Below are 26,983 nucleotides of genomic sequence, written 5' to 3'. Positions count from 1 at the left end.
TGAAAATGAAGTGTTGTCCTGAAAACTCAGCACTGTGAGTAAGTTTTTTACTCCTGCTGATATGTGTGATATCCATAAATATGAGATGGCAACATTTATTTGCTTACTTCCCTTTTTGAAAAATGAACATGGGCCTTTTCTGGTTTGTTAGCTGAATGAAAGGATATATCAGCATTTCGTCTCAGTGAGAAATACAAAGTTAAAAATCATCAGGTGTCTACAAGATTATACGAAAAGAAGGGCAGTTATCTAGTCCTTATCTTTGGTGTCCTAAAACAAAGGGTCCACTACGCGAGAGGGTTGGGGTGGTATCTGAGGCGTGCACAGTGTCACACACCATGCTTTTCCTATATGAATGCCCGGTGTCACAAGTGTGACAGGTTTCTTGTTTACATGCAGTGCAAGTGGCAGTGATTGACTCAGTTTTTCTCACCCACCCACCCTTTCTTATCAGATCAACAAACTATTAGTAGGTTAAGGAAAAAAGAAGACAGTCATTACAAGTTGCATTGTTAAACTGTGTCCCCTGTGTTTACAGCAGTTTTTCACTAAACCTGGGACTGTGAAGGGATTACAAAGAAAGTGATTAATATAGTCCTTTTCAAGGTTAAGTGACTTCTCCCTGCCCCACCCCCGCCCCTTGCCCACCCCCGCCCTTGCCCCGCCCCGCCCCTCGGAAAGTGGAAAGACCATGGCAATAGAGAGTAAGTGGTCACTGCAGTGTCTTCTCTCTTCCAAAGATCCAACTGCTGAGGTAGAAATCAAATGTTGGCGCCCTCTAATCCTCCTCGGCCGACTCTTGCGAGGACGTCTCTTCAGTCTCCTCCTGGAACACACACAAGGGCACAATCATCAGGTCTTAGTCCCAAGGGATGCAGAGATGACCCATTATGCTTGCTTCTGGAGTGGGTGACAGTATTGTCCAGCTCTAGTTCCCAGGGCTTCTTATCCCGCAATTGAGGAATCAAGGTGTTGTTTTTTCCCAGAGCCCTCATCAGCCTCTGTTGACTTTGGGCTTGACATCCTAGTGGCTAGTCAGCAAATTCAATTGTTCGCAGTTTGGAGACTGTCAGGCCCATGTAAGCTTACTTACCAATTAGGGTAAAAAAGAAATGGATTAATTTTTCCTGACAGTATGCCAGTCATAAGTTTTTGAAACCAGCATCCAAATACAAAAATCAAAAGTCAATGGGATCCTTTTTTTTTTTGGCAGTACTGGGGCCTTCACCTTGAGCCACTCCACCTGCCCTATTTTTGTGAAAGGTTTTTCAAGATACGGTCTTGTGAACTATTTGCCCAGGCTGGCTTCCTACCATGATCCTCCTGATCCTTGCCTCCTGAGCAGCTAGGATTCCAGGCGTGAGCCACTGTTGCCCAGCGAAGGGGATCCTTTCTGAAGGCATAAATAAATCTATCTGTCAGATACTGGTAATATTAGCTGGTATGCTTATAGTGCTTACCAGAAATTTTTAGGTTATTATCTGTATTTTACAGATGAGTAAAATCAAGACACAGACACATAATGCATATAACAGGGCAAGTTAGGGCCAGGTTTGGACCAAGTTGGCTTGGTGCCAGAACCCATGTGTGACCACTAGGTCCTGGCTAGGGGCAGAGGCAATGGGAGAGCACCAGTGAATGCCAACACAGAGCCCTAAAAGTGGACTGTGAATTTCCTTTCCAGAGTGATTTCCTCGTTCTTGCACTTATTGAAGCACATTTTGAGGCAATGACTGAAGTCTGGCATCACTGCTCAACCTCAATACTAAATCCATCCCCAATCAGCCAAACATTTAATGGTGGGCTGGCCAAGCAGAGAAAACCTAATTTATATGTTTTTGCAAGGCTTCCTCTCCATATAAATCTAACTCCTCCTTCTTTTTCTCTTCTTCTGATTCCTTATGGCTCTGGAATCTGTTGGGGATTCTGCAAGCGACTTGAGCTGCAAAATTCTCTTTCCTTTTGCTTATTTAACAAATGTGCAGTACCTTTCAGGACATGGGTGGTAAAACGGAGACAATAAACATTTCTGATAAAAGTGTCGTTAGTGAGAGGATGATTTTTATCAAATGCTGTACATTGTCTGCTAAGACGGCATGTGAAAAAGATCTGGGCGAAAAGGTAAACATTTACTCCGGCAGCAAGCTGAGCCCCTTTAAGCATGGCCAGCTTAAAACAGCTTGTAACAGCCTTCATACTTTAATAGATTTGATTTTCCACATGGCTTCATTTTGTCTGGGTGGCTAACTGACACAATTTATACCTCTCTTCCTTTCCCAGGTCACTACAGTACACCATTCAGTAAAGCATGCCTTAGAGCTTGTCTGAATTACATGACCAAACTTCCATTCATTAGTGTCTGAAACACTTCAGCTGTGAAGGAGCTCCTAAATGCTACCATGTGTGACTCTTTTGCGTAAAAGCAGCAAACGGGAGGGGAAAAAAACCGCCCTCACGAACGGGCACTCACACGCTCGCATGAATGTGCGCGCGCGCGCACACACACACACACACACACACACACACGCACGCACACACACGCACGCGCGCACACACACACACACGCACGCGCACACGCGCGCGCGCACACGCACACTCTCCCGCTGCCTCTATCCTGGGCTTTAATCACAGCCCACTGTTACTGCAAGCCCTTTGCAAAAGGTTTCTAACATTCTCTTTCCCCCAAAGACTGAAAGAGCTGTAAATCCTAGGAATAAACACACATACAAATGAATGGATTACAGCTTAAAAAATATAACCAGGGCAGCATCAAGTCATGAGATTTCACACCGGTTTTGTTTAGTCTGCTTTGGGTTTTGTGGGAAATGTGGAACGTATGAAGCTACCTCTCCTCCCCTCCCAGCCCCAAAACTGCGGGCTTCACATATTTAAGCAGCAGGTTTATACCTCTCGACAAGGCAACAGGCCATGACTCTGAGTTTCTCTGTGGAGTCCTGGTCACAAAGGAGGATGTACCGTGATCAAAGCCATGGACAGCCGAAAGAGATACAAGCCAAAGATCAGCTGCCCTATGACCTCGTCTTTTCACTTAATATTTAAATTCCAGAAAGCCACAAAGCTCTTTGGCAGATACATTCTTTGTCCACTCTCCAAAGACTCACTTCTTACGATGACATGAGGTGTGGATTTAGGTACTACTCTGAAACAGACCGCAATACAAAAGCTGGCAGGTATATTTTATTCTGTCTTCTCACAGCTAACAAATTAATAGAATTCAGTCAACCTGGAAAACCTCCTGGATCTAGCTGTGATTATTCTAGCTCTAAGTGCTTGATTTTCTTCTACTATCTGGAAACCAAAGTACTTCAACATCCAGAAGGAAATAGAATTTTCAGGCCACGAACTTCCAAAGACCTTGTACTAGACGGAATGTGATCAGCTTTTCAAAACATTCCCAGAGCCTTGCTTGATTTGAGCTCCTGAAACTCCTGATAGTCAAACCCCTTAGACACAACTCAGCCAAAAATGACGGTCACTGGTATCGTTTCCTTTCCTTAACAATTCTTAACACAATACGGGTAGTTGTTTTATTTATGCATCTTTCCGCTGACCTTGAAATTCTTCTGCCAGTAACTATCAGTTAGTACTGGGAGCATAACTAGAAGGTCAGGGTGGGAAGTCTCACCCCATTAAACTTTCAGGTGGCAGTGTGGCTCTCACATGCTCAGCACGATGGAGCCCTCCAGTGTCGTTAGTGGAGAGCCCTCTCTTCTTGGCATAGCCTCCAGTGGCTGCCCTCCAAAGGAAAGCATGGCTGCCAAGTGCATGGTGCTGGCGGTGCCAGGGGTGGAGGACGACACTTTCGATCTCTGCAAACCCAGTTCTCACCTCTCAAGTGACCTGCCTTTTGCTACATGTGTGGCTGCTGTGCCACAAGTGTGGAGGCAATTCAGAGAAGAAAAATCCTCCCTGTCACGAACAAAGATGAAGTTGAAAAGCCCACTCTTGGCTCTCCTGGGTGTCACAGTCTCTCTAGACATCTCCCGGGGCACTTCTGTTGTGCAAAGAATTGACAGAAACATGAAAGACTAGGAAGAAGTTGCTGACTCTCATGGCAGAGAATCTTATTTCCACAGCAGAGTAGTTTCATTCCTCTTTGGTAACTTAGAAGTCATGGCCACGTATGGTAGACAACAGCTCTGCCCCTTCAGATGTTTGTAAGGATGGTTTCTTGTTTGCAACATACCGCCAAAGAGCATGAATGCTGGAGCTCCCCAACAGCAGCCTTGAAGTAATAAGGAGACTGAAGTAATGTGGCCAAGACTGCTCATTAGGGGCTGGATGCTAGGGTGGGAAAGCCAGACAGCAGCTTTCTGGTCAAGAAGGCTTACCTGCTGCAATGGGGCTGCAGGAATGTTACGATAAAAGGACTTTTGAGAGGGGAAGTGCACAGTGACATTTTTATGAGCACCAGCCACTAAAACCTCTAAACACTGAACAGCTCCCAGCCATCCAGGCAGCTACTTTACAAAGACAACTGAGGCTGCACCACGCTGGTGTGAGATGAGTGAGTTTTTCTGGCAGAAAACTGATGGGAGAGGAAAAGGGAGAAGGGGGCAGAGCTGGAGGACTGTATTTTTATAACTAGCAGAAAACTGCGATAATTTTGCCCAAGTTTTTCTTTTGTTCATGAAAAAGCAAATTTATTTTTGTATTTTAAAATCTGTTTTATATGTGTGTATTAATTGTACAGATTAGTTGTGATATTTCCATACATGCATACAATGTATTTTGATCAAATTCTTTCCTTCTATTGCTCTTTCTTATTTCCCCTGAAAGAAGGGACCCAATAAATGTAACTACTTCATTGCTTTTTTGGTTAAGCTTGAAAAAAAAAATCCCACTACAATCCAGAAACAGTTTACACCTATCACCATTTTTCAGGTTGGTTCAATACAATGCATGTGGTATGTATCTTCGGGTATACTTCAGCAAAGTGATTTTCTCCTTTTTTAATCAAAAAAGGAGAAAGAAGACAGCCTGACTAATGCTCAACCCCATCTCCTCTTGCTTGATGGAATCTTAAAATGTCTTCAGTTTAATCATGGGTCTTACCACACAGGCACGTGTGAGGGTGTGCTCTGGAAGGAAGTTCACTATTTAAGCCTGATTGCTGAAGCTCTGGGTTTAATTTTCACAGGCAGACTAAACAGCAGGTCTACAGTGGAAGAGGCCAGTGCATTCTAAATGGAACTGCAAAGTGCAAATGCTGTCCCTGCAAACTTCGGGTGTATCACTGTGATGCCCCTCTTTGTGTGTAGTGAGGTGTGCAAAATCACAGAAGTCAGTAAGACTTGATTTTTTTTCTTAATGGCAAAGTAAAAAAAAAACCATTTTTTTCTTAATGGTTTTAAAATCATACCTTGCAGCAGGCCAGAGATACATTTGCAATTTAAACTATTTTGCCAACAAAGCTGTGAATACCTGGTAATTAAGAAAGGCATGATTTTTTTTATTATTATCTTAATATATTCAACTCCTTAAGTGTCAGAAGTCTTGGAAGGACACACTTGAGGTTTTTTTTTTTTTTTGTGTTCATGACTATCTCAAGTCAGTCAGAACAACAAAGGGCTCTCTTCTTCAGCAGCAAAGACCAGGAACCAATCTTTCAAGCTCCATCTGCAGCTAAGACACTCACAAGACCACAAAGCCAAGTTTTTCTATTTTTCTGTCAGATATTTTAATTTAAAACGGATTGGGGCTGCTTGACTTCATGGAAAGTGATTATTTCCTCCAACTAGGAAATCTTTATAGCAGATTTTAAAAAATATGTTAAATGGAACCTATATAAACCTGGCAAGCAAAAGAAATTCTGGTGGGAATGCTAGGAGGGAAATGTTTTTCAAAAGGAGACTTGAGCAGTTGGGATATTGACAGCATTCATATTGATTTTTGTTTGTTTTAGCTACATGTATGTAACAATATACAAGTGTCAGGACCACTTTGCGTTGTGTTACCATCAAGTTAAAGAAGTCACTGTTAAGGTCTTGCAGGGCATGTTTCACATACAGAAAGTTGATCATAGACGTCACTGAATGCAGGTGCCAACTAAGGCACTGGGGACTTTGTAACCAGTGTCTCATTCCCACTGTGACAGGTCAGCAATGTAATACTCATCTAGCTGCATTGCACGGTTGTGTGAGAAAAATGTGACAACCACACGGAAAACCTTGAAAAAGAGTAAACATCCTGTAAGACGGTGCGGAGTGGTGGTTGTTAACTTTAGTTGTTACCAACTGTTTGCTTCTTTACCTGTGGCTCAATGATACATTGAAAAAAAAAAACCCTATATTATTAAACAATTCCTCCAAAGTAAAAAAAAAACCCCTATATTATTAAACAGTTCCTCCAAAGTAAAATAAAGCCTTAGATTCCTAAAATGCACTTCTGTTTATCTTATTTGTGCCTTTAACAGAGTTCCACCACTGAAAATATTGCAACAGACGTTGATACTGGTTCTTGGGATACCATCGATTTCTCTGTATTGGGATTAAGGGCTATTTAAAAAATATCTTGTAGGACCCACATATTTCAAATAGGGCAATCATTTCATATATAAACTAGTTGTGAATTTCAGGAGTCATAAATTCTGAGGATCCCAGTTTGATCAATTTTTTCATACCTGTTCCGATTCTTATGGAAGGAGCCTTGTGTTTAAAAATTAATTAAAGATGTGGCAAAGGAATTATTGCATGTGGAAAGCATTCAGGAGAAAGGAATTTATTTCACCATTTTCTAAATTCTTTAGGAATGTTCTTATTTTTATGTGACGTGGTTTTAAAAAATGGCTAGGTTGAAGGGTGCTTAATGGTTATATTCTAGTCTTGCTTACTGATGGCATGGAATAGGACCTTTCCCTTCATTTTCTATGTGTATAAAATTTTGCTTAGCTGCTGTATTTGTTGTCAAGCAACAAAGCACTTCCGGATTTCAATTGTAATTACACCAATGTTTCATTATCTTGAGTTACTATTTCCAAATAAGATTATGAAAATACCAGTAATCATAGTAAGTTAACAAATGATTATTAAATGGACATTTGAGTGACCAGCAAACCTTTCCTTTGTCTTAGCCAAAGCAACATGCTTCTGTCCAGCCATGAATGATTTTTCTTAGAAAGACCAGGTTTTTAAGGTCAATTACAATTTGTTCCTTATTAATTTGAGTCAGCAAGTTGGATAATAAGAAGAAAATTTAGATATTTGACAAATAATTGGATTTGATCCAGCGTACCTCAAAATGCAGGGAAAAGCCTTGTGCAGTATGAGTAGGAAAGGCAGACAAGCATTGATATTTCCTGTTTAGCCTAATCCACAGATATTGCACACTTAAAAAATGCCACACTTTAAAAAAACCCCTATAGCAAATCCATCAATTTTTATAAATTGCCCCAAACTGAGTGATGTTCTTTCACTCTTTAAAAGTTATATCATCTTTACAGCCAGTCCCTGCCAAGAAATAGTTGATTTTGCCTTGCAATATTCCTTTACTTCAATTGTTAGCTAAGCTAATTACTCTGTCTGTTTATGGGCAATCATCATTTTGATATGCTTCCTCTGCCCTCCACTTTCTCTGTGCTGCTCTGTCCTGAGCTTTTGTGAAGAGTTAACTGTTAGTTTCTACTTTGCTCTTTCCTTTTCCCTTGACCTTTGCAATACCAGAGGTCAGAGGTTAAATCAAAAAGTATTTCCTATACAACACAACAGTGTCACTCAGGGTAGCCTTTGATATAGCCTTCATGTTTGACCAGTTGGTACCAAACATTTACTGGCCCACCAAATGTTTTTACCAGCTTGAAAGAGCATAAGTAGGAAAATAAATAAATCAGTACTCCCTAGGACTTAAGTGGTGTAAATTCGCTATGCTCCCTGAGTGGGCAGATGAGTGGCTGTGAGCCTGATTTATTAGGAACTACTTATTGCGTTGACCAAGGTGCCATGTAAAAGAGGAGTGCTAGGGCGAGAATGCTCTCTCCATCCCCTTTCTTTCTTTGTGTGTCTAGACTAAAAGCCCCCAGTAAAAATGCCTGCTTTTGAGAATGCGATGCTGACTGCAATTCATCAAGTTGCTGGTCCCAAAATGAAATCTCTCATTTTGCTCCAAACAATGTTTAGGTTGTCTGAAATATAAACATCCTTAAACTGCCCTTGAAGTCTCTGTAAAAACATTCAACTTTTTTTTTTTTTAAGAGGGGAAAATCCCATGATAACTGAGGCTTACTGTGATTTCTTTGCCCTGGTACACACGACCCCCAGAAGATGTCCCTTGCAGGTACAGAATCTATTCTGAAACAGTAAGCTTTGTCTCTGGTCTTTTAGAAACTGAAAACTTTCCAGTTCTCTCATCAGGAAATTGAGAAGAGCACGTGCATACCTGTCTTAATTGCGAGAGGTACAGCTTGCCAGAGCTGTAGATGCAAATATGGAAAATGTTTGAACTTTTAAAACTTGTTTTCCCTTTGGGTAGGGCAGAGGTGAGTAAAAATGTCTGAATTCTCTCTAAGGAGTCACTTCTAATCCAATTTAAAACCTTAAGATGGCAAAATCAAGAAACAATAAGATATGTGATAAGCCAGCAAAATCTTTTTAGAAGTTCAAGTACAGATTTATCTTTAGCAAAATAAAAACTTGAGAAACAAAGGTTCCTCTATCATATTAATAACATGTACTTTTATGGTGTTTCTTTTTTTAAAAACAAAGAAAATCAGATCACCGTTTCCTTCTAAAGTTCACACTAGAACCCATTTGGCTGAGAATTCAGTTGTTTCAAATTGCTAATGAACTCACTAATTTCTAATGAACTAACTTCTATTTATTGCTTACTTTACCATTCTAAAGAAATTATAGTAGTGCTCTGTAGTAAGCCTTGCTTTCATTGGTTGAAGAAAGTTAATGTGCATCTGTGCAGATTTTCCCCTATAGACTTCCCCTATAGACTACATAATCCGCTAGGATTATGAGACACTCTTGATGGTATTTTCCAAACACAAATCCTAACAATGGAGAGTCTCTTAAATTTTTATTAAAAAAAAAAACGTACTTATATACACAGACGTATCTCTCTCTCTCTATTCCTATATATGAATATTGAGATTTATTGTAATTCCAAATCTGTCTTCTTGGCACGAAGTTTGCAACTTTGGATCCCAGTTTCAAGAAGTGGCATTCTTGATATAGCAATGACTATATAATTAAATTTAAAAAGTCTTTATTTTAAAAACATTCAATGAAAACACCTGATGTTATAAACATCATAGTTTTGAATTTTTCAGAATTTTAAAATTTCTGATAATATAAATCTTGGGAAATGCAAAGCTTAACAGTCAAAAATAAGTTAGAACACAATTCTTCCCAAACTTAATTATAAATCTCTCGTGATATTCTTGGAGGTTAGGAGAGAGGTATTATTATTCTATTTCCTTAAATGGAAAACAGGACAAAGACAGATTAATTAGCCTAGTGATGGGGTTGAGTCAAACATCTAGGTCCTCATACGCAGCTGAACCCTTTTCTTTACATGCCACATATTTAATTGTGCTAAAATTTTCACCACCTCAAAACAGGATCTGAATGTAACCCCTCAAAGTGCTTTTGATGAAGAAAGGATATAAGTCTGAGTTAATCCAGATTGCCACGTGGAAAAGCCATCTGGGAGGGTATTTTGAAAGAAACAGATGGAAAAGGAAGAGATTCTTTTGAATGCAGTGTAAATTTACATTATCCTCCACAAACTTCCCTGTAGTCCCTGTGTTTATATAATTCATCACTGAATCCCCAGACAATATAAATTAGGTAGTCCAATGAGCTCATGGTTTTTTTCCTCCTAATTCTAAGTCTGAGCTCCTCTCCTTTAAAGGGCAAATCTGGAGCAGAGTCTGTAAAACAATTGATCAGTGAGGATCAACCCAACTTACATGAAACTTCATTGAAATTGCTGATTCTTTTGGGGGAAACAAAAGTTGTGATTTCACTTATGTTACCAATTTGCAATCAGTTCCAGACACATTAAGGATCGCTACCTGTGATGTATCTGTCCCTGCTTCTCTACTTTCTACCTGCCATTCATCTCATCTATAATATATTCTCTCCATTCTCCCTTTTGCAACTAAACAACAACAAAAGAAAAGAAAGAAATAAAATGTACTCTTCAGGAAATTCTCCTGTAATAACCCATGAAATTCTACTCAGTCGTCTATACCCACTATGTCTCCCATATACAAGACATTCTGTGGCCATTTGCTTAACCAGTGTTCAAACATCTCATGTTTTTTTCATGTTCATCTCTGGCTGCAGATTAGCACTCTATAGAGATCTCACAGAAATTACTGATGCTTGAGTTTCCAAACCAGATAAGTGGAAGTGATGAAGGTAGGGCCAGTGGTATGTTGGTAAATGTTTAACATTTACCTTAATATTAAAAAAAAAAAAAAAGGCCAGAATTTGCAACACTTGTCAATTTCCATGATGTAAATACTCTTACTATAGGGGATTTCAAGATAACTCATCACTGAACACAGAATTGAAAAGGATGCCCACAATTAGCTTTATAAGGGGATAGCATTTTCAATATGTGTATAATCTCTAGGTGATTCTAATATGCATCTAAGATTAAGAACCTTGTAAATAGATTGCCCATTTTTCTATGCATGGTTTTTGTTCAACACATTTCCCTACAACATCAAGAGTAGAGATTGAACCAAGGTTGTTATTAAACCACACAATATTTCACAGACTGTGATGCAAGAGTGAACACTAGTATCTTTTGACTCTAATGCACAGAATTTCTATTCAATTTCTCTTGATTTTTTTGCTGATGAAGGGTGAGAGGCTAAATATATTTGAGATATTCTACTAGAAATGTCAAGTGTTTGCTTATATTTTGTTTTGTTTAATATTGTTTACAAATGCTCAGACACTGAGAAGTTTTAGTGCCTCCATCCCCACCCTTGACTTCTAGGTTTGGGAGCAGCAATGAGAATATTTTTTTCCCCATAGTAACTCTGCATTTATTCCACTTAAAATACACATTTAATTATTTGAATTCAGTTTCCCTGGGTCTTTATTTAGATCTAAATTATTCAATTTTCTCGTAAACAGAATTTTTAAAGAACAGAAGAAATATAAGACTGCCCAGATGGTCTTTTCTAGGCAACACAACATATTCCTAAGAGAATAAAATGCCAGGTACATTTTTAAAGGCCTCTAGGGAAAATGTTTCTATGGATATTTTAAATTACATGAAAAAGGCCTACAAGGAACTTGGTAACTGATGATACCGTTCTATAACTTACTTTAATAGATTCTGCCTAATGTTCTGAGTACCTATTTAAGTTCATCAGGTAAGAGACCAGCAGGGCATTCTCAGACTTTAGTAGTTTACTTTCTTAAGAATCATGATTAATTTATTCTTCAGTTTTGTTTCTTCAAGATACGTTTCCTCAACAAATAGGAATTTTATACTTCTATGTACAGACTAGCTAGGACAAGAAACTCTAGGCATATGGAACAAAAGAAGTAAAGCTGGTTCCTAGTTTTAATATTGCCAAAGACTTCAAGGGGATATGATTTTTAAGCAAGATCTGAGAGTTCATTAATCTGCAAAATTTAATTTCCTATTTTTCCAGCTTAGTTGGAGGTATTTTAGGACCATCAAATGTTACAGAATAATTCAATCCACAGATACATTTTTGGTCAAGAATCAAGAAATAATTTGCAACTTGTAAGTCCCATATCAATCAAAAAAATATAGACAATCAAGAGGAAAGAACAGAATTTGGTGTTTGAGAATTGGTAAAATACATAGTAAGATTAAATATTTATTTATTGAAATGAAATAAAACAGTTTTATTTTAAAAAGCATTTGTACTTGGTTTTTATACTGAGTACCTTGATTTTTTTGGTGTTTAATGACAGAATCACAAATTACATATTCCTGGCTTTAAAGAATGCAACAAATTTTCAAGACTATTTCAAAGCTGGCATAATCAAAAACCAGAAAAGCTACTACTTGCTTGATTTGAGAACCTTTTTCTATATTCTATTTAGCTTTTCATGTTAATTGGGGGTGGAAATCACAATGAATGTTTTACCTGAGCAGGCTTCTTCTGAACGACTTGTTGTGGCTAAGGAAGAAACAAACAAAAATAAATGTTATATTTTAAAAGGAAATATACACAATGAGAAACATTAAGTACACATACTTTAAACGTAGGTACTTGTCTGCCAAGCAAAGAAGAAAATTTAAAATTTGAACGGTTCATCTGAGAACAAAGGGTGTTCATCATCTCTGTTTGTGACGGGAATACAATGCAGATTATAGTTATCTCAATGAAAACGCAGCCTAAGGAAAGTCTGGCATACACACCAACTACAATGAAATAAATTTACTATTGGAATACCTTTGTTTAGAGTCTGCACACTGCAAAATTGGAGGCATGAAAGGATCTAATAGTTCATGTTTTAAACAGCTTTGTTGAGATAAAATTTATATACCTGTACACCTCATTTAAAATATGTCATTCAAAGCGTTTTAAAAAAATAAGCCCAGTGGATTGTGCTATCATCACCACAATCTAGTTTTAGTACATTTTCATCTCCACTAAAGAAATTCTGGACTTATTAGAGATATTCCCCTGTCTTTCCCCCTCCCATTTCTAACTGACCACTTTCTGTCTCTAAAATTTGCCCATTCCAGACATTTCACCTAAAAAGAATCATACCTCATTTTTTGTGTCTGGCTTCTTTCGTTGGCATAGTGTTTGTTTAGGGTCATTCATGTTGTCGCATCAGTAGTTCATTTCTTTTTATGCCAAATAATATTTACTTATGTGGCTATACCATATTTTACTTAACCACTCATGAGTTGATTACACTTGGGTCATAAACACCTTTTGGCTATTATGAATAATGACACTATGCAATTTGTTTTAGTATGGACATGTTTTCATTTCTTGAGGGTAACCTGGGAGTGGAACTCCTGGGTGATAAGGCAGTCCTTTTTTCATTTGTGCAGCAGGTGCCAAGCAATTTTTCAAAGCAGCAGTACAGTTTTACAGTCCCCCCAGCAACACAGGTGAGTCCCAGCTTCCCCACACTTATGCCAAAGTGTGCTATTGTCTGTCTTTTTTTTTTATTACAGGCATCCAACTGGGTATAAAGTTGAATGTCTTTGCTCCAAATTGAATTTCAAATGACGTCAAACGTTTTTTCATGTACTTATTGGCCATCTGTGTATCTTCTGTGGAAAAATGTTTATTAAAATGCTTTGCTCATAGCTGGGCACCAGTGGTTCCCGCCTCTAATCCTAGTTACTCAGGAGGCAGAGATCAGGAGGATCATGGTTCAAAGCCAGCCAGCCTGAACAAATAGTTCATGAAACCCTACCTCGAAAACAGCCTGTGACAAAAAAGAGCTGGTGTAGTGGCTCAAGGTGTAGGCCCTGAGTTCATGCGCCAGTACCAAAAAATGCTTTGCTCATTTAAAAAATGGGATAATTCTTTTAACCAGAGTCGTAAGAGTTCTTCCTATGCTTGGAATACAAGACCTTTATCAAATATGATTTGCGAATGTTTTCTCCCATTCTGTGACTTCATTCACTTTCCTTCCTTTTTTCTTTTTTTGGGGGGGTGGGACTGAGGTTTGAACTCTAGACTTTGTGCTTACAAAGCAGGTGCTCTTGAGCCACTCTTCCAATCCATTTTACTCTAGTTAGTTTGGAGAGGGGGTCTTCAGAACTTATTTGCCTGGGCTGGCCTCAAACCATGATTCTTCAAATCTCAGCTCCCAAGAAGTTAGGACTACAGGCGTGAGCCACTGGCCCCTGGCTCATTCACTTTCTTGATGTATCATATGAAGAATATTTTGTTGTATCTACATTTATCTATATTTAATTATATGGGTAGACCAAAACTCTTCTCTTATGAATGAAAGATCTGAGGGAAATCTTTTCTACAGTCTAAATTAATGTTCCAATGTAGTATTAGAAAAAATGTTATTCTTTGGTATTGCAAGAGATGGATTTGAAGGCCCACATTTTTGATGGATTACTTTCAGTTCTTAGTCTCATGTCTGAGTGTAAACCTTACTTGCTCCATTTGTACATCACTGAGGTTTGTAAATACAATGAGTCATTGTGATGGGTCAAGCTTTTATGGTACAAATGAAAGAAACAAAATCGCTACAGTAGTTCTTCAAATAACAGAAGTAAGGGTACATTCACCACATCAAGAGCACCTATTCTGTGGTGGTGGAATGTTTTATTGCTGGCATATCAAAAATGTTATATAGAAATCACCAGGGCTTTTAGTTTTAGATCAACAAGATAAATAAAATAAATGGAAAGATACTTTTGTTCACTGAAAAAAAAAATGTTCTTCCTTGTGACCTTAAATCATGACATCATCAGAGCCAAGTTTTGAGGTGATGTTTTCTCCAGGTGGAATCAGACCAAGGACTTCTGATCCCTTAGGACTCCAAAGCATGTTGCTGAGACAGTCTGCATCTCAAAAGGGTCATTTGGAGGAACAGATCACTTTTCTTTCTCCTCTTCTTTCCTGCCGATTACACCTGTACCCATGTTTACTCCTAAACCGTTTCAAATCCACACACATTCTTGCAGGCTGACTGCTTCCTCCTGTTCTGAAACTCCACTCCCTTTTTGGCTAAGGATCCCAAGCTCACGTGACTCTGGCACTGTGCAGCTCAATGAAGCCTCTGAAAAGGCTGCCAGCTCCCCCAATTTTCCATGAATTAGGTCCTGACACTTCAGTGAGGGGAAAGACAATGTCTGAAATCCTGCCAGCCCTGGCTCCCGGCCTAGTCCGTGTCACAGAACTTCTACCAGCTACACTTAGACACAGCACTTCATACTTCTCAGGCCACCACACAAACAGACCCTTGAATGCCTTCAGTGCTGGCTGCGGGTTGCCACGATGTGTTCCCAGCCTCTGGCACCCAATGGCTCCAGACTGTGCCGGGAAAGATTTGTTGTTATTTTGTTTTGTTTTTATTTTTATGAATGGCTTTGCTCAAAAACGCAGACCAAAGCAGAATATTACCACCATTCATAAAAAGGGAGAGGAAACTAACTGCTGGCGGGAAAGCTTTTTGGACACCAAACAAACTAACTCCAAGTCCCTTATCTTCCTTGAGGCATCTGCTAGTGTAGAAGGAAGGGTTGATATGGAGAAAGCAGTTCCTCAGGGTTTTTGGCACTACAGACACAGTTGGCCTCTGCATTTTCAAAAGTACTGAATACAAACAATGCACCCTAAGCTTTAGTATGGTGACCAGTATGTTTTCATGCATCTTAATAATGAATGATATCTTGCTTGTGCAGTTCCTACATAGGGGCAAAAAATCCTTTATATTTTTAACATCTTCCCCTTTGTGACTAGGACGACCTGGACCTGATTATTCTCATTTTCTCAGAGGGAAACTAAGGCATAAGAAATTAAGATAATCTCCCGGAGGTCATTTTCTAAAACTAAAACAACCCAAGTCTATTAATTTTCTTAACCCCCTGGATAATGTTTGGAGGAAACCTGCTCTTTTCCTTCAAGAAAAAGTCAAATCCAGAGCCAATCCAGGAGAAGAAGCTGCACTTCCTGGCCTTGACTCCACCCCTTGATTTACCTTCTTCTGTCAGGTCTCAGAATTTCCACCGTCAGGGGAAGCCTAAGGCTTCCTCAGCAGGACCCAACACTGACTCTCCCAGGCAACAAAAGGCCTGCAAGGTCTAGAAACATCACTTGGAAATTCTCCCTGTATGATCCATTAGTAGAGGGTTTCAGTAACAGTGCTTTAAAGACATCACCTTTATAACTGTACTATTGAACAAACAACAAAGCCTTTCAGTTTATTTATTTAGGTAGTTCTAATGATTCTGTTTCTGATAAGCCTGTGTACACGGTGAGTCTACAGTGTAGGCACTTTGTCAACTTGGCATGCAAACCCTCTGCCCTGACATTGTGAGTTCGTCATGTTAAGAGTAATGAAAATGCTCTCATTCAGTAACTGCCTTTACACTTCTAAAATACAACGAATGAAAAGAGCTTCCTCCCAGAGCAAAATATCATCATCACCAATGACGACATTAGAAGTCTCTGAAGAAATGCTTTGGATTAATATAATTTTAAAATAAAACTGTAAGAACTGAAAGACCCATAATGAAATGTACCACATGAAGATTCAGACGGGCCCTCTCTAACCACAGGCTTCAATGTGTAGTACTTGTAGGTTAGTGCTTATAATTGATCAGTAAATCACAACCAAGTGCAATGATTAAGCAAATAAATATTATTGTTTAAGTCCACTTACATAGGTTAGGATACAACACAGGACAGTGAGTGCAGTGTATTAGAAAAGGGAAAGGATGTATTTTGGGATTTCTGAGATGACACAGCAAACCAGCGTTTGGTCAAGGAAAGAAAGGAAAAAGGGTCTTGCATTCTTATAATTCTCAGTGTAGAAAGACACTTGTTTAGAAAATGGTCTACTATTCTACCAGAGTTCACCAGCCTTCTTGAGACTATTACCTGTGGTTCCAGGAAGTCTAGGCATTTTAGAGCTGATACTTACACAGCTAATTTCCCCTTCTCATAGGCATTGAAGGAAAATCCTACAAAAGTACCAAAAGTTGGATGAGTAGAAGCAGCTCAGTTTCTAGACAAGTAATTGTCAAGCTTATGCAAACACTCCAAACTCAGCCAGGAGCCATCAAGGCCAGTGGCAGCTTCAAGTTGTGTGGTGTACATTATCGAAGTCCCTCTGACTTCAGTTTGAACAATATCCTTCTTCACCCTTTCCTCCGAGTTGTTTAAAGGTTCCAAAGATAACCCTTCTCCTTGTATGTAACCATTTGCCAGGATTCTTTTTCATTTATGTGCTGAGAAATATGCTCGTCCTCTGAAATTTCACAGTGCTGTTCAGAATATATTGTCTTTGTATATGACATTAACCCTGTTTGAAGAGGATTACTACTATCAAGAATGAAAATTCTTCCCTGCCTTTCATGAAATGATGTAATCAACAACCTCTGGCTTTAGATTTAAAACTTCAATATTCCAGAATGTCAAGGTTTGTATTTGGGTCACTTTAAAAAAATGAACTTCATGCTCTAGAGGTTTTGAGCTATCTTTTAAAGCATATGACCCCTCCCTCTCTCTTTTTACAAACATGTGGGCCTGTACAACAGGAAACAGACAAAATGGTACTTGTGACTAGAGTGCTAAAAGGGTGTCCTGAGACTCATTCTTACAGTCTCCACTCCAACCCACCTCTGGCTTCCCAGGATGTTCCTGAGGGCCTCAGTGAACGTCAGAGCTTTGGTGGGAGGGGACTCAAGTAAAAATCTCTGATTTCTAGATGCAAATCATACACAAAATCTGAATCACCAGGATGGATGGAGGCACAGCATCTTCACAGCACTCACCCAATGTGACTTAGCCGTTAGGTTGAGCCATATGAGCTTACGTTTTTGTAGGTCAAAACCAATCAAGTAGCCATTTCATAAGGTTTAATCTAATAGAATCAAGGTTAAGTCCTTTTTAATTCAGCTGTAGAAGTTTTGTGATTAAGCTGTGATAGCCAACAGATTTTTGTACCTTTTGTGTACCTCAATCATGCACTTCATTTTCCTGCTCACTACTCTCCAGCCAGGTCCTAAATGTTACACTTATTTTGTCTAAAGTGGTCAAAGGAGGGTTTGCCTACACTAGGTGTGATGTTCCCATTTTCTTGCACGATATGCTGCAGCTCTTCTTCCAGAACATCAGGGCTGTCTTTCTGATCATTTGGCTAACTTCTTACATTCATTCCAATCCATTGTGAACTCTCTCTCTTCAATGAAAGTGGATGCAGAAATAATTTGTACATAACAATTATCTGTGCCTGTCCAAAGAAGCTCTAGAATGAAAACCGTTTTCTAATTCAACTTTAAATGAACAGTCAATGCTTATTTATTGACACCAGTAACTAAGGATACATTGACCCTCAACATAAGGGAGTCAAGTTCCAGAAAATCTATAATACCAAGTGGTCAAAAAAGATGTGATTTGCCTAAAGAATATGTTTAGGTAATTAGATAGGAATATGATGTGTCTGAAGTTTGAGGAATTTATTTCAGCATTTTGCAACAATGTGAAGATGATTCTGCTAAAGTTGTATTTATCATATCCTTACAAACTACTCTTCTTGGGTAGGAAGTTTTCCTGTTTTAGTGCTTTCCACAGATGAAGGCGACCCTGCCCTCTAGTGGTGGGAGGCCTTAGTAAAAGGGAGACACTGTACTATGAGTAGTAGCTCAGGATCATTGTCTTTGAACTTAGAAAGACCTGGATTGGGTCATAGGTCATAACTTCCATTCCTTGTGCCTCCTGTGTGTACTTAAGAGATGACCATACAATGGGTGTACACAGTGTTGCATGGATGGTTACAATTTGACAGTAGCATCTGGTCCATGTGGTGCAAAGGAGATTTTTAGTTCTCAGTGCAGTCTCCTAAGAAGTGATAAATCTATGGAGAGTTTTGGGAAAAAAAAACCTCTGGAATTTCTGCTTGGTATTGGGGAAAGAGAGGTGTTCTTTATTTTCTTCTCTACTTAGGTTTATTTTTAGACTTTAATGCAATTGTCAAAAGTAAGCACCATTTCAAAGATATTCACTGAATTATTATAGAAGTCTCCTTGCTGCTGCTGGCCTCATCGAATCTGTTCAGGATGAGAACTGTTCAAATTTGCTCTAGTTGGTATTGACTGGAATCAGCCTGCTTGTGTATAGTGACAAGCCATGACAGCTGTCTTGAAGAAGACTTGTGGGCTGTTACTTTGGAGTTTTTGTCTTACCTCAGGTGCCTTTTAGACACTTTCAGGATGGAGGGGAAGGATCAAAAAAAAAAACCCTTCAAAAATCTCAGTGCCCTGATTAGCTTCAAAATCCACCTTTCTGTAATGGTTACCTGAATGAAGTTATTCATTGGCTCATTAAACACTCCTTGAGATTCGATAAATTTTGTGTCAGGCAGGGAATGGGTATACAAAATAAATAAGAAATATGTCAAGGAGTTTCAAGTCTAATGCGAGAAACAAATGCAGAAATAGATAATAGAGAACAATGTGCAATTTTAGATTAATTTTTCCTACTATGTGTTCTTAAGTGTGGAGAGGCATGCTCATATATATAGAATGATAAGAAAGAAGAAAGTAAAGACCACAGGTGACCCTTCGTATCCATAGGCTCCCCATCCATGAATTCAACCAATAGTAAACCAAAAATACTTGAAAAGAGTTAAGTGGTAAAGTGCTTGCCTAGCAAGCCCAAGACCCTGAGTTCAAACCCCAATACCACCAAAAGAAAGAAAATTAAATATTATAGTTAAGCTTAAAATAAGAAAACAAAGCAAAGGATGGACAGGGATAACACTGTCAAATCAAATCAAAGTGAGTTTGAAAGTGAAGCAGTACTTTGGTGTGCTCCTGGGTTACAATAGTTTAATAGGCATTTTTATTTAAAAAAAGATGGCTGTATTTTGAGGAACATAAGGCAGTAGGAAGCACAACAGACATACATAGGTAGGGTAAGGAACACATAGTCTCATAGGGTGACCTCTTCATCTCGATATTTGTGATTCTCTAAGATTGGGGGTAGAAGATTCACTCAGGCAAAAAAGAAACAGTGAAAATTGCAATATTAATGTTAGTTGATAGAAAAAAGATCCGTTTCAGCCTTATTTCTTTACCTTACAAGTTTTTTAGAAAGAAGTACTCTATATCTTTTAAAGATTTGAATTATTTATTCTATATGTATTTCTTCTTTAGTGTATGCTACTCACAGAGCTAGGCTGCTCTGCATATGCACCCATGCTTAGGGAGGAGAAAAGGACAATGAGTAAATATTTGAAACACCACAATGCCAGGTTCCAACAAATCAATTTTGTATGTGTAGATGCTGGAGCCTAAGTTCGAGCTTTCGCCAGTTGTCACCTTTAGCAGGTGGAAAGACTAATGTGCAGTATTAGATGACAAGGAGACATCTATGCAATGATGGAAATGAAATCAGATAGTATTTGACACGAGCAATAATCAATGAGCAAATCTGTTAATTCTCCAAATTTGTTGGTGACATTATTGAAACCCATTTAAGATGTATGTCTTCTTAATATTTGAATGGATCTGGACTTGAACTATATACATACTATATATCTGTATATATATACACACAAATATATATTCACAATTTTCCACATAATGGGTAACTTATCTTGTGTACTTGCTCATATGCTTATGATGAAATAATGTAATTTTATAAATTATTTTAATTACTTTCATTATATTTCATTTTCATTAGAGATTCAGAATCAGTACTTATCTCTTTGGTTCTAAAACGTTTGGCCACACCATACACTGAAAGATTTGAAAATGAGTTTACAAAATGATTTGACAACTCATTATTTCCCAACAACCATAACATTTACACATTGAAACTAAATTTAAAAAGCTGAATCATGATTTTAGGCATCCCCTAAAGGAAAGAGTAAATTTATTGGCAATCTTTTACGTTCTCAAGGACTACAAAGGGCTAGTTTATGGGTTGAGAGCTCTATAATACTGAACTGAGTTACGTCTCCCCTCGAACCCTAATTTAGCACTATTTTCTTGGCACTAATATAGGGCTGACTTAAGCAGCTGAGTTGTTTTCCTTGGAGCAAGCTTAATATTCAATCCGAGAAATGTTAACTATTCCCGCACATTAGCTTATATCCTTAAACTTTTTAAACAGTTATGGAAGTGAGTTTTCTTCAACATTCTCACATTTCCAGTGTAGCCCCAGCTCCCTGGTCTTTTCTGAAGGTACTTTCTTCTTCTTGGGCCTTCTCTCGAAGTTTTCTCTGGATTAATGTCCCTTACCTCAGAATTGGTAAATCAATTTAGAAATTGATTTTTAGAAAGCCAGATACTTCATTTGGCTTGTTTTCAAATCTATTCAATTTCCAACCCAAGGACAGCTTCAGGTAGCCCCCAGAACTGCCTACCTCGGCTCAACTTCTCTAAAACTCACAATTCTGGGATCAGAATTCTGTCATCTTCACCACATACATCTTCATTTATATTTACACTGATCATATAAATCATAATAACAGTAACAATATAGCAATGTCTAATTTATGAGGTGATTTAATGTGCACTATTGCACTATCTCATTTAATTTTGCCAACAGCCATTAGGAGAGGAATTGCCATTCACGTTTACACGTGAAGAAGTTGAATCTTTAAAAAAATTTTTTTATGGTACTGGAGTTTGAACTCAAGGTCTCATGCTTGCTAGGTAGGCATTCTACCACTTGAGCCACTTTGCCACCCGAGAAGCTGAATGTTTAAAGATAATAAATGACTTCCAAAAGATTACAAGTCCACTATGTAATGAAGACCCAACCTGAGCTTTTCACTACACAACACTGCCTCAGAAAGGAATTTTGGGTAGTTATTCAGCTTATTCTGTGCTTTTTATGAAAAATCAGTGTTTATGCAACCATCTTATTTCATCTGTAAAAATCATGTTTTATTTAAAAAAATCATAAAAATTTAGCTTTTTAAGTCTACAATTTCACTAAAAAGAAAAATGAACAAATAAATAAGAGAATAACTACATTTCAATGTAAAAAATTTAAAAGATCTTAATTCAAAAGGATGTTTGTAATATATTCAAAGGATAAATTAGCACTTAGGAAACTATTATAATATTAAGAGCTTTGCTTCAAAAATTTTTTTCTTTCAACAAATTCAAGATGTCTTAGAAATACAAATAGCATCTTATTTCTTACTAGACATTTATAAAAGTAGAAATCCTTTCCTGTTCTATCTATCTATCTATCTAGCTATCATTCACCTACCTACCCATCTTTTCTCTAATCCTTTTATTTCTTTTTTTTTTTTAAAGTGTCATCCTGATTTTTTTTATTATTATTCATATGTGCATACAAGGCTTGGGTCATTTCTCCCCCCTGCCCCTACCCTCTTTTATTTCTTTCAAAAACTACAGAAGTTCAGTTAAGGGTGTGAATACAAAAATATCTGTGATAAGTTTTAATGAATTATTTTTGTTTTTCTTTATTGTTTGGCACTTGCTCTAATATTTAATTGTGTTACAAATGTTACATATAAATTCCATGGTATCTATAACACAAGAAATATAAGCTTATAGTTCCTATACCTGCAGAGTTTATAATGTCATATATTACATATTTTTGTTTGTGATCAAAATGTGAGGAAAAATAAAGATGCTTGCGCCCCATACAGACATCATATAGGTCCATCCCATACAGGCCTATCTACATCATCAGACATCTTCTGTTCTCATTCCTGTGGTTTTCCACTCAAAAAATTTTTAATCCCTTGCCCAATATGGTCTCTGCACTCATTGGCTGGTGTCCTTGTGCATGTGTTCATTTCTTTGGAATATGACCACTCATGATACTTATTTTTTTACTCATGATATATGTAAATACACAGAGGGAGTCATTTAAAACACTCCATTTAAAACCTTCTCATATATATACATATACATAATATTTACATATTTTTATATTAAGGCACAATTACTAGTCAAAGTTCCTGACACTGACCACTCATGCGCCAACCTCAGAGAAGCTGTGTTCACAAACCCTAAGCAATTGCATCTGGTGAAAATTACAGGGAGAGTCTTCCCAGAGCATTGTCTACCTGACTTGGCCCCTAACACGCTTTCTGCCTTCTGCATGGAATAAGTATTCAAAAAAGTTTTCAGCTAATTTCTAAACCCTCTCATTCCCTGAAACAAATCCTCTTCCTCTTCTAGCTTCTTTTTCCTAAGTGGTAAGTCCTAAATTTCACAAATCTATAAAAGAATGCTTATTACCTCACTCTGATTCAGAAAGGACCTAGCAGCTAGCAACTTGCTTTAAAAATAAACAAGAAAGGAGAAGGTACTGGGGGTGAAGAGGAGATATATATATGAAGATAGTATAATGAAAACCACCAAATACTATTTGAAAAAGTGGGGGAGAGAAAAAAGGGGTTGAGGGACTATAATAGAGGGGGAAAACTTGTTCAAAGTACACTGTATTCATCTATGGAATTATCACGATGAAATCCTCTTTTACCATTAATGAGTGCTCATAAAAAAAATAAGCAAGTGACTCTATGACTCTGACAAACACAATCATGAGGAAAAAAATGCTTTCCTAACTACATTTCTTCCTCCAACACAATAATAGTTGACATGAGAGAGCTACTTTTTCAGAGATCCAAAGGTAGGAAGAAGAAAATGCATATACTTTCAAAAGATGACAAGACATGTTACTATAGGTTGGATCCTGAGATGTTCCCTACACACTGTTGAAGGCTTGGTCCCCATCTTGCCACACTACTTTTAGGAGGTGGGACCTAGTAGGAGGAAGTTGGATCATTGGGGGTGTGTGCTTGGAGGGGATGTTGGGACCCCAGTCCCTTCATCTCTTTGCTCCCTGGCTGCTAAGAGATGAACAGGCATGTTCCACCATGCATTCCTGCCAGGATGTACTGTGCTGCCACAGGCCCAAAGCAACAGGGTCAGGCTACCATGGACTGAAACCTCTGAAAACCATGAACCAAAATAAACATTTCCTGCTTTAAAGTCGATTCTCTCAGATATTTTGTAATAGCAATGGGAAGCTAACACGCATCTTAAATACGATTTTTATCTCCTTAATATTTCCTTTAAAGAAGTGTACGTAGGAAACGGTAATGAAAATCAAACCATTTTATAAGAACCTAGATAACGAATTGTGATGAATCTCAAGTAGCTCACCAAATAAAACTCCTATATTCTTTTTGGTATAAGTGGGAAACCCAACTCAAACCGATTTAATAAGGATATCCTTTATCTAACAGCACAAAAACTCAGAGATAACACAACTTTGACGTTGGTAAATTCAGTAGGTTAGGAATTTTCAGATTCCTTACATCTCTCTAACTATTCTCAGTCTATCTCACTCAGAATTGCACATTAGGTACATGGAAGGCACTTCTGAAATGTCAATGTCCAGCAGAAGGAGAATCAGTCTCTTCCTCAGTCCCAGAAGACTTCTTGGACATCAACAGGCCAGACTTGCCCTGCTAGGGGAAATGGAACCCCTAGGCCCAACTCCAACAAATCCAGTTACTTCTGGGCCATGTAAAAGGATCACTTTGTGTGAACAAAATTAAGATGGGGATGGATACAGGGGAGCAACCCTTTTGGCTTTGCACATTTTGGCTTTCACTGTGCTGGTTTGCCTTTAAGGGCTAATATGAAAACACCCTCTTAACTCTGAAATCGACAGCACAATGTTTTGCATTGCTTGTCCACAGCAGTACATAAGGCTTTTGCCTTTGTTGGGTTATGTCAGAGGAGGTTGAAGAACAGCCCTTTTGGTATAATGCACATATTTCAGTTTTCCAGTTAGTATGGAAATAATGTCAATGTTTTTTGCTTTCCTGGCGTGTTTGGAATGTTCCTCTGGTAAATCCAGATTTGAGTTCATTTCATTTTGGAAGGGTAAGGCTATTTCTGACAGCTAGTGAGTATGCCATGCTGCCTAAAACCAGCTGTAGTTCACTGGTCATGTCCAAAAGAAATTCCAGCAATGGGTAGTAAATAACTAACATGAGCTCTGCCCATATTCTGGAAGCTAACTCAGTGTCCACTGGCTTTTAGTGGGAAGTCACCCAGAGTTCTGTTGGGTTAAACTAAAGAGGAGCAGAACCCAAGGGTGTGCTGAGGACCTTCAGCTGCCAAATAATAATAACTGCTCTCTTTGTGTTGCCCTGCCCTCGGACTCCATGTCAGTTGGCAGGAGAGGATCCCAACTGTAAGAACAAGCTGTCTATTGAAATGAGACGCTTGTCTCTCTGCAAACGCAGCAGTATTCAAGTCCTTGGCTCTAGATAATACATGTTTTGGTATGTCTGGGCTTATTGCCAGATATGTGTAGGTATCTCTGATCTTGGGAGGGACTGTTGCTGGTGGTAGCATTTTTTTTTTCATTTTTTTTAATACAGGAAGGATGTTTGTAAGGTGCTCTCTTTGATCATTATCCTGTGCCAGGATATGGAAGCTACTTTGGGGTGTGACAGAGGTAGCTTTCTGGCCTTGGGAAAATTTTTCCCCTAAGCACTCAGTTTGTAAAAGTTGGTACCTGAAGAATTCCATTCCCTTCACGCACAGGGAAAGTTCAAGGTAATGGTGAAGAACTGGGTTTTGGAGCCAAAAAGAACTTTGAGATCAGGTTTGGGACTGGTTGTGTGCAAGCGGTGTGACTCAGTAGCAATTTCCTAAATTGTATAATGTGAATACTTCACTGATTGGAAGGGTAATGAAATAGGACGCATGCCACTGAAGTCCACAACATAAGTGTTGGCTGTAAGAACTTAACAAACACTATTGAGTAACACTGGGGAAGGGAAAGTGGCTGTGGTGGCAGCAATGGCAATAGTGGTGCCAGTGCAGGCACAATCCTCAGTGCTTACGATTTGCGTTGTTCCATGTCAAAGAACTGAGCAGCACTCTCAGGAATAGTACAGGACTCTCTCTGCATTGTAAACTTAAAATCCACATGCTCTGATTTGCCAATTTATCACTTAAGTCTTGTCATTTTTGTGGCCTTCACAATTCCGGTTTCAGCTGCACAGGAATATACAGGGCCACCACCACAGGGTGTTTTATATGCTTTGTTCACCTAACTTGCACAGGACAATGGCAATTTCCTTTGTATTGTGTGATGCCGAGTTCATAGGCATACATTTCACAGAGATGTTATCTAGACTGATTTCCTTCATTCAGCTCTGGCCTGACTATTTAAAGCATTTGATTTGTGGGTAGGGGTGTCCTCCCCACCCCCACCCCCGCCCACATTCTTAAGGAAAGTAAAAAAAAAAAAATGAATGGAACAAAAGATTTACACAGAGAGCAAAGAACACACGCATTCATGATATTCACAAGGAACCATTACTTCATAGTAAAAGTAAAACAGCTTAATAATAGTGGCTTGCAAACTGCCTCGGACCCACAGCTCCCATTGGTGAATGGAACCAGCCATGTAAACATTAAAGCTGTATGTATTAGGCGTGTATGAGAATTCCCTGAAGCTGTTCTCATATTACTGTAACATGATGCGCATCAAGAATGTGGTGCCTTGAGCACTCACTGCAGCCCTGCAAGGCACTCTGGCTTCAAGTCCTCCCCTTGTTCTTCTACCTGCAAAAACCCAGGACTGCTGGGAAAGAGAGCCAGGCTTCAAAATGTACCCTTGTAGGGGATTTCTTTTGAAGGAAACTTATATTTTATTAAATTTAATTAATGGCTACCAATGAATTACATTGCTAGATTTAAAAGAAATTCTTTATAGTCTTCAAAAATTACCTTTCTCCAAAGATAACTTTCAACAAGTTACCTAACTACAATCTCAATAAAATCAAAATTAATTCTTCTGTGTTTAAAGTTATATGTTGCAAGCAAACTGACTGTTAAAAGTCACGAGATAAACTTTTCTTTAAGATAACAGGAGTTAGTGTTCACGTTATGTGTCTGCATGTGTGTTATACACAGGGAGAAAAAAGAAAGAGAAAACAAACACCCAAATTCAAACAGGTGCCCAAGCATGCAATTCCTGTCAAAGAGATTTCATTTACTAAAATTGTCCAAGATTTACTTTGTGCTAAGATAACTGAACAACTGTTAAACAGTCATCTAACAGATAATTTTCAATTCTTAAGTTTAGTCACTGGCAATACTTAATATGGTTGCAATAACTGGTGACATTCTCTGTATACATAGGACCTTAAAATTAAGCCACTCCTTGAACCTATAGTTTAACATCAAACAGAATGCAAACCTCATTTGCTACAACTTGAATATCTGAATCATCTAATTTTCCTAATGGCTCCCAAAAAGCTTCAAAAACTGTAGTTATCTT

The 26,983-nt window shown here is 38.4% G+C and overlaps 1 protein-coding gene across 1 annotated transcript in view; it reads right to left on the bottom strand.

Moving 5' to 3' along the window:
• Positions 1–692: 692 nt before the first annotated feature.
• The window catches only part of Hmga2 (high mobility group AT-hook 2), a 119,374-nt gene continuing 93,083 nt past the window's right edge, over positions 693–26,983 (bottom strand). Inside the window, exons 4-5 of the mRNA XM_074081776.1 lie at positions 12,110–12,142; positions 693–826 (exon numbers count right to left, since the gene is read on the bottom strand). Coding sequence (XP_073937877.1) covers positions 779–826; positions 12,110–12,142 — 81 coding nt within the window. The 3' untranslated portion in view covers positions 693–778. The remainder of the gene's footprint in view (positions 827–12,109; positions 12,143–26,983) is intronic.

Source organism: Castor canadensis, chromosome 8, assembly GCF_047511655.1.
Source record: "Castor canadensis chromosome 8, mCasCan1.hap1v2, whole genome shotgun sequence".
In the NCBI taxonomy this organism is placed as follows: domain Eukaryota; kingdom Metazoa; phylum Chordata; class Mammalia; order Rodentia; family Castoridae; genus Castor; species Castor canadensis.
The sequence above is the reverse complement of the archived record's forward strand: the minus strand, read 5'-3'. Positions and strand labels throughout refer to the sequence as shown.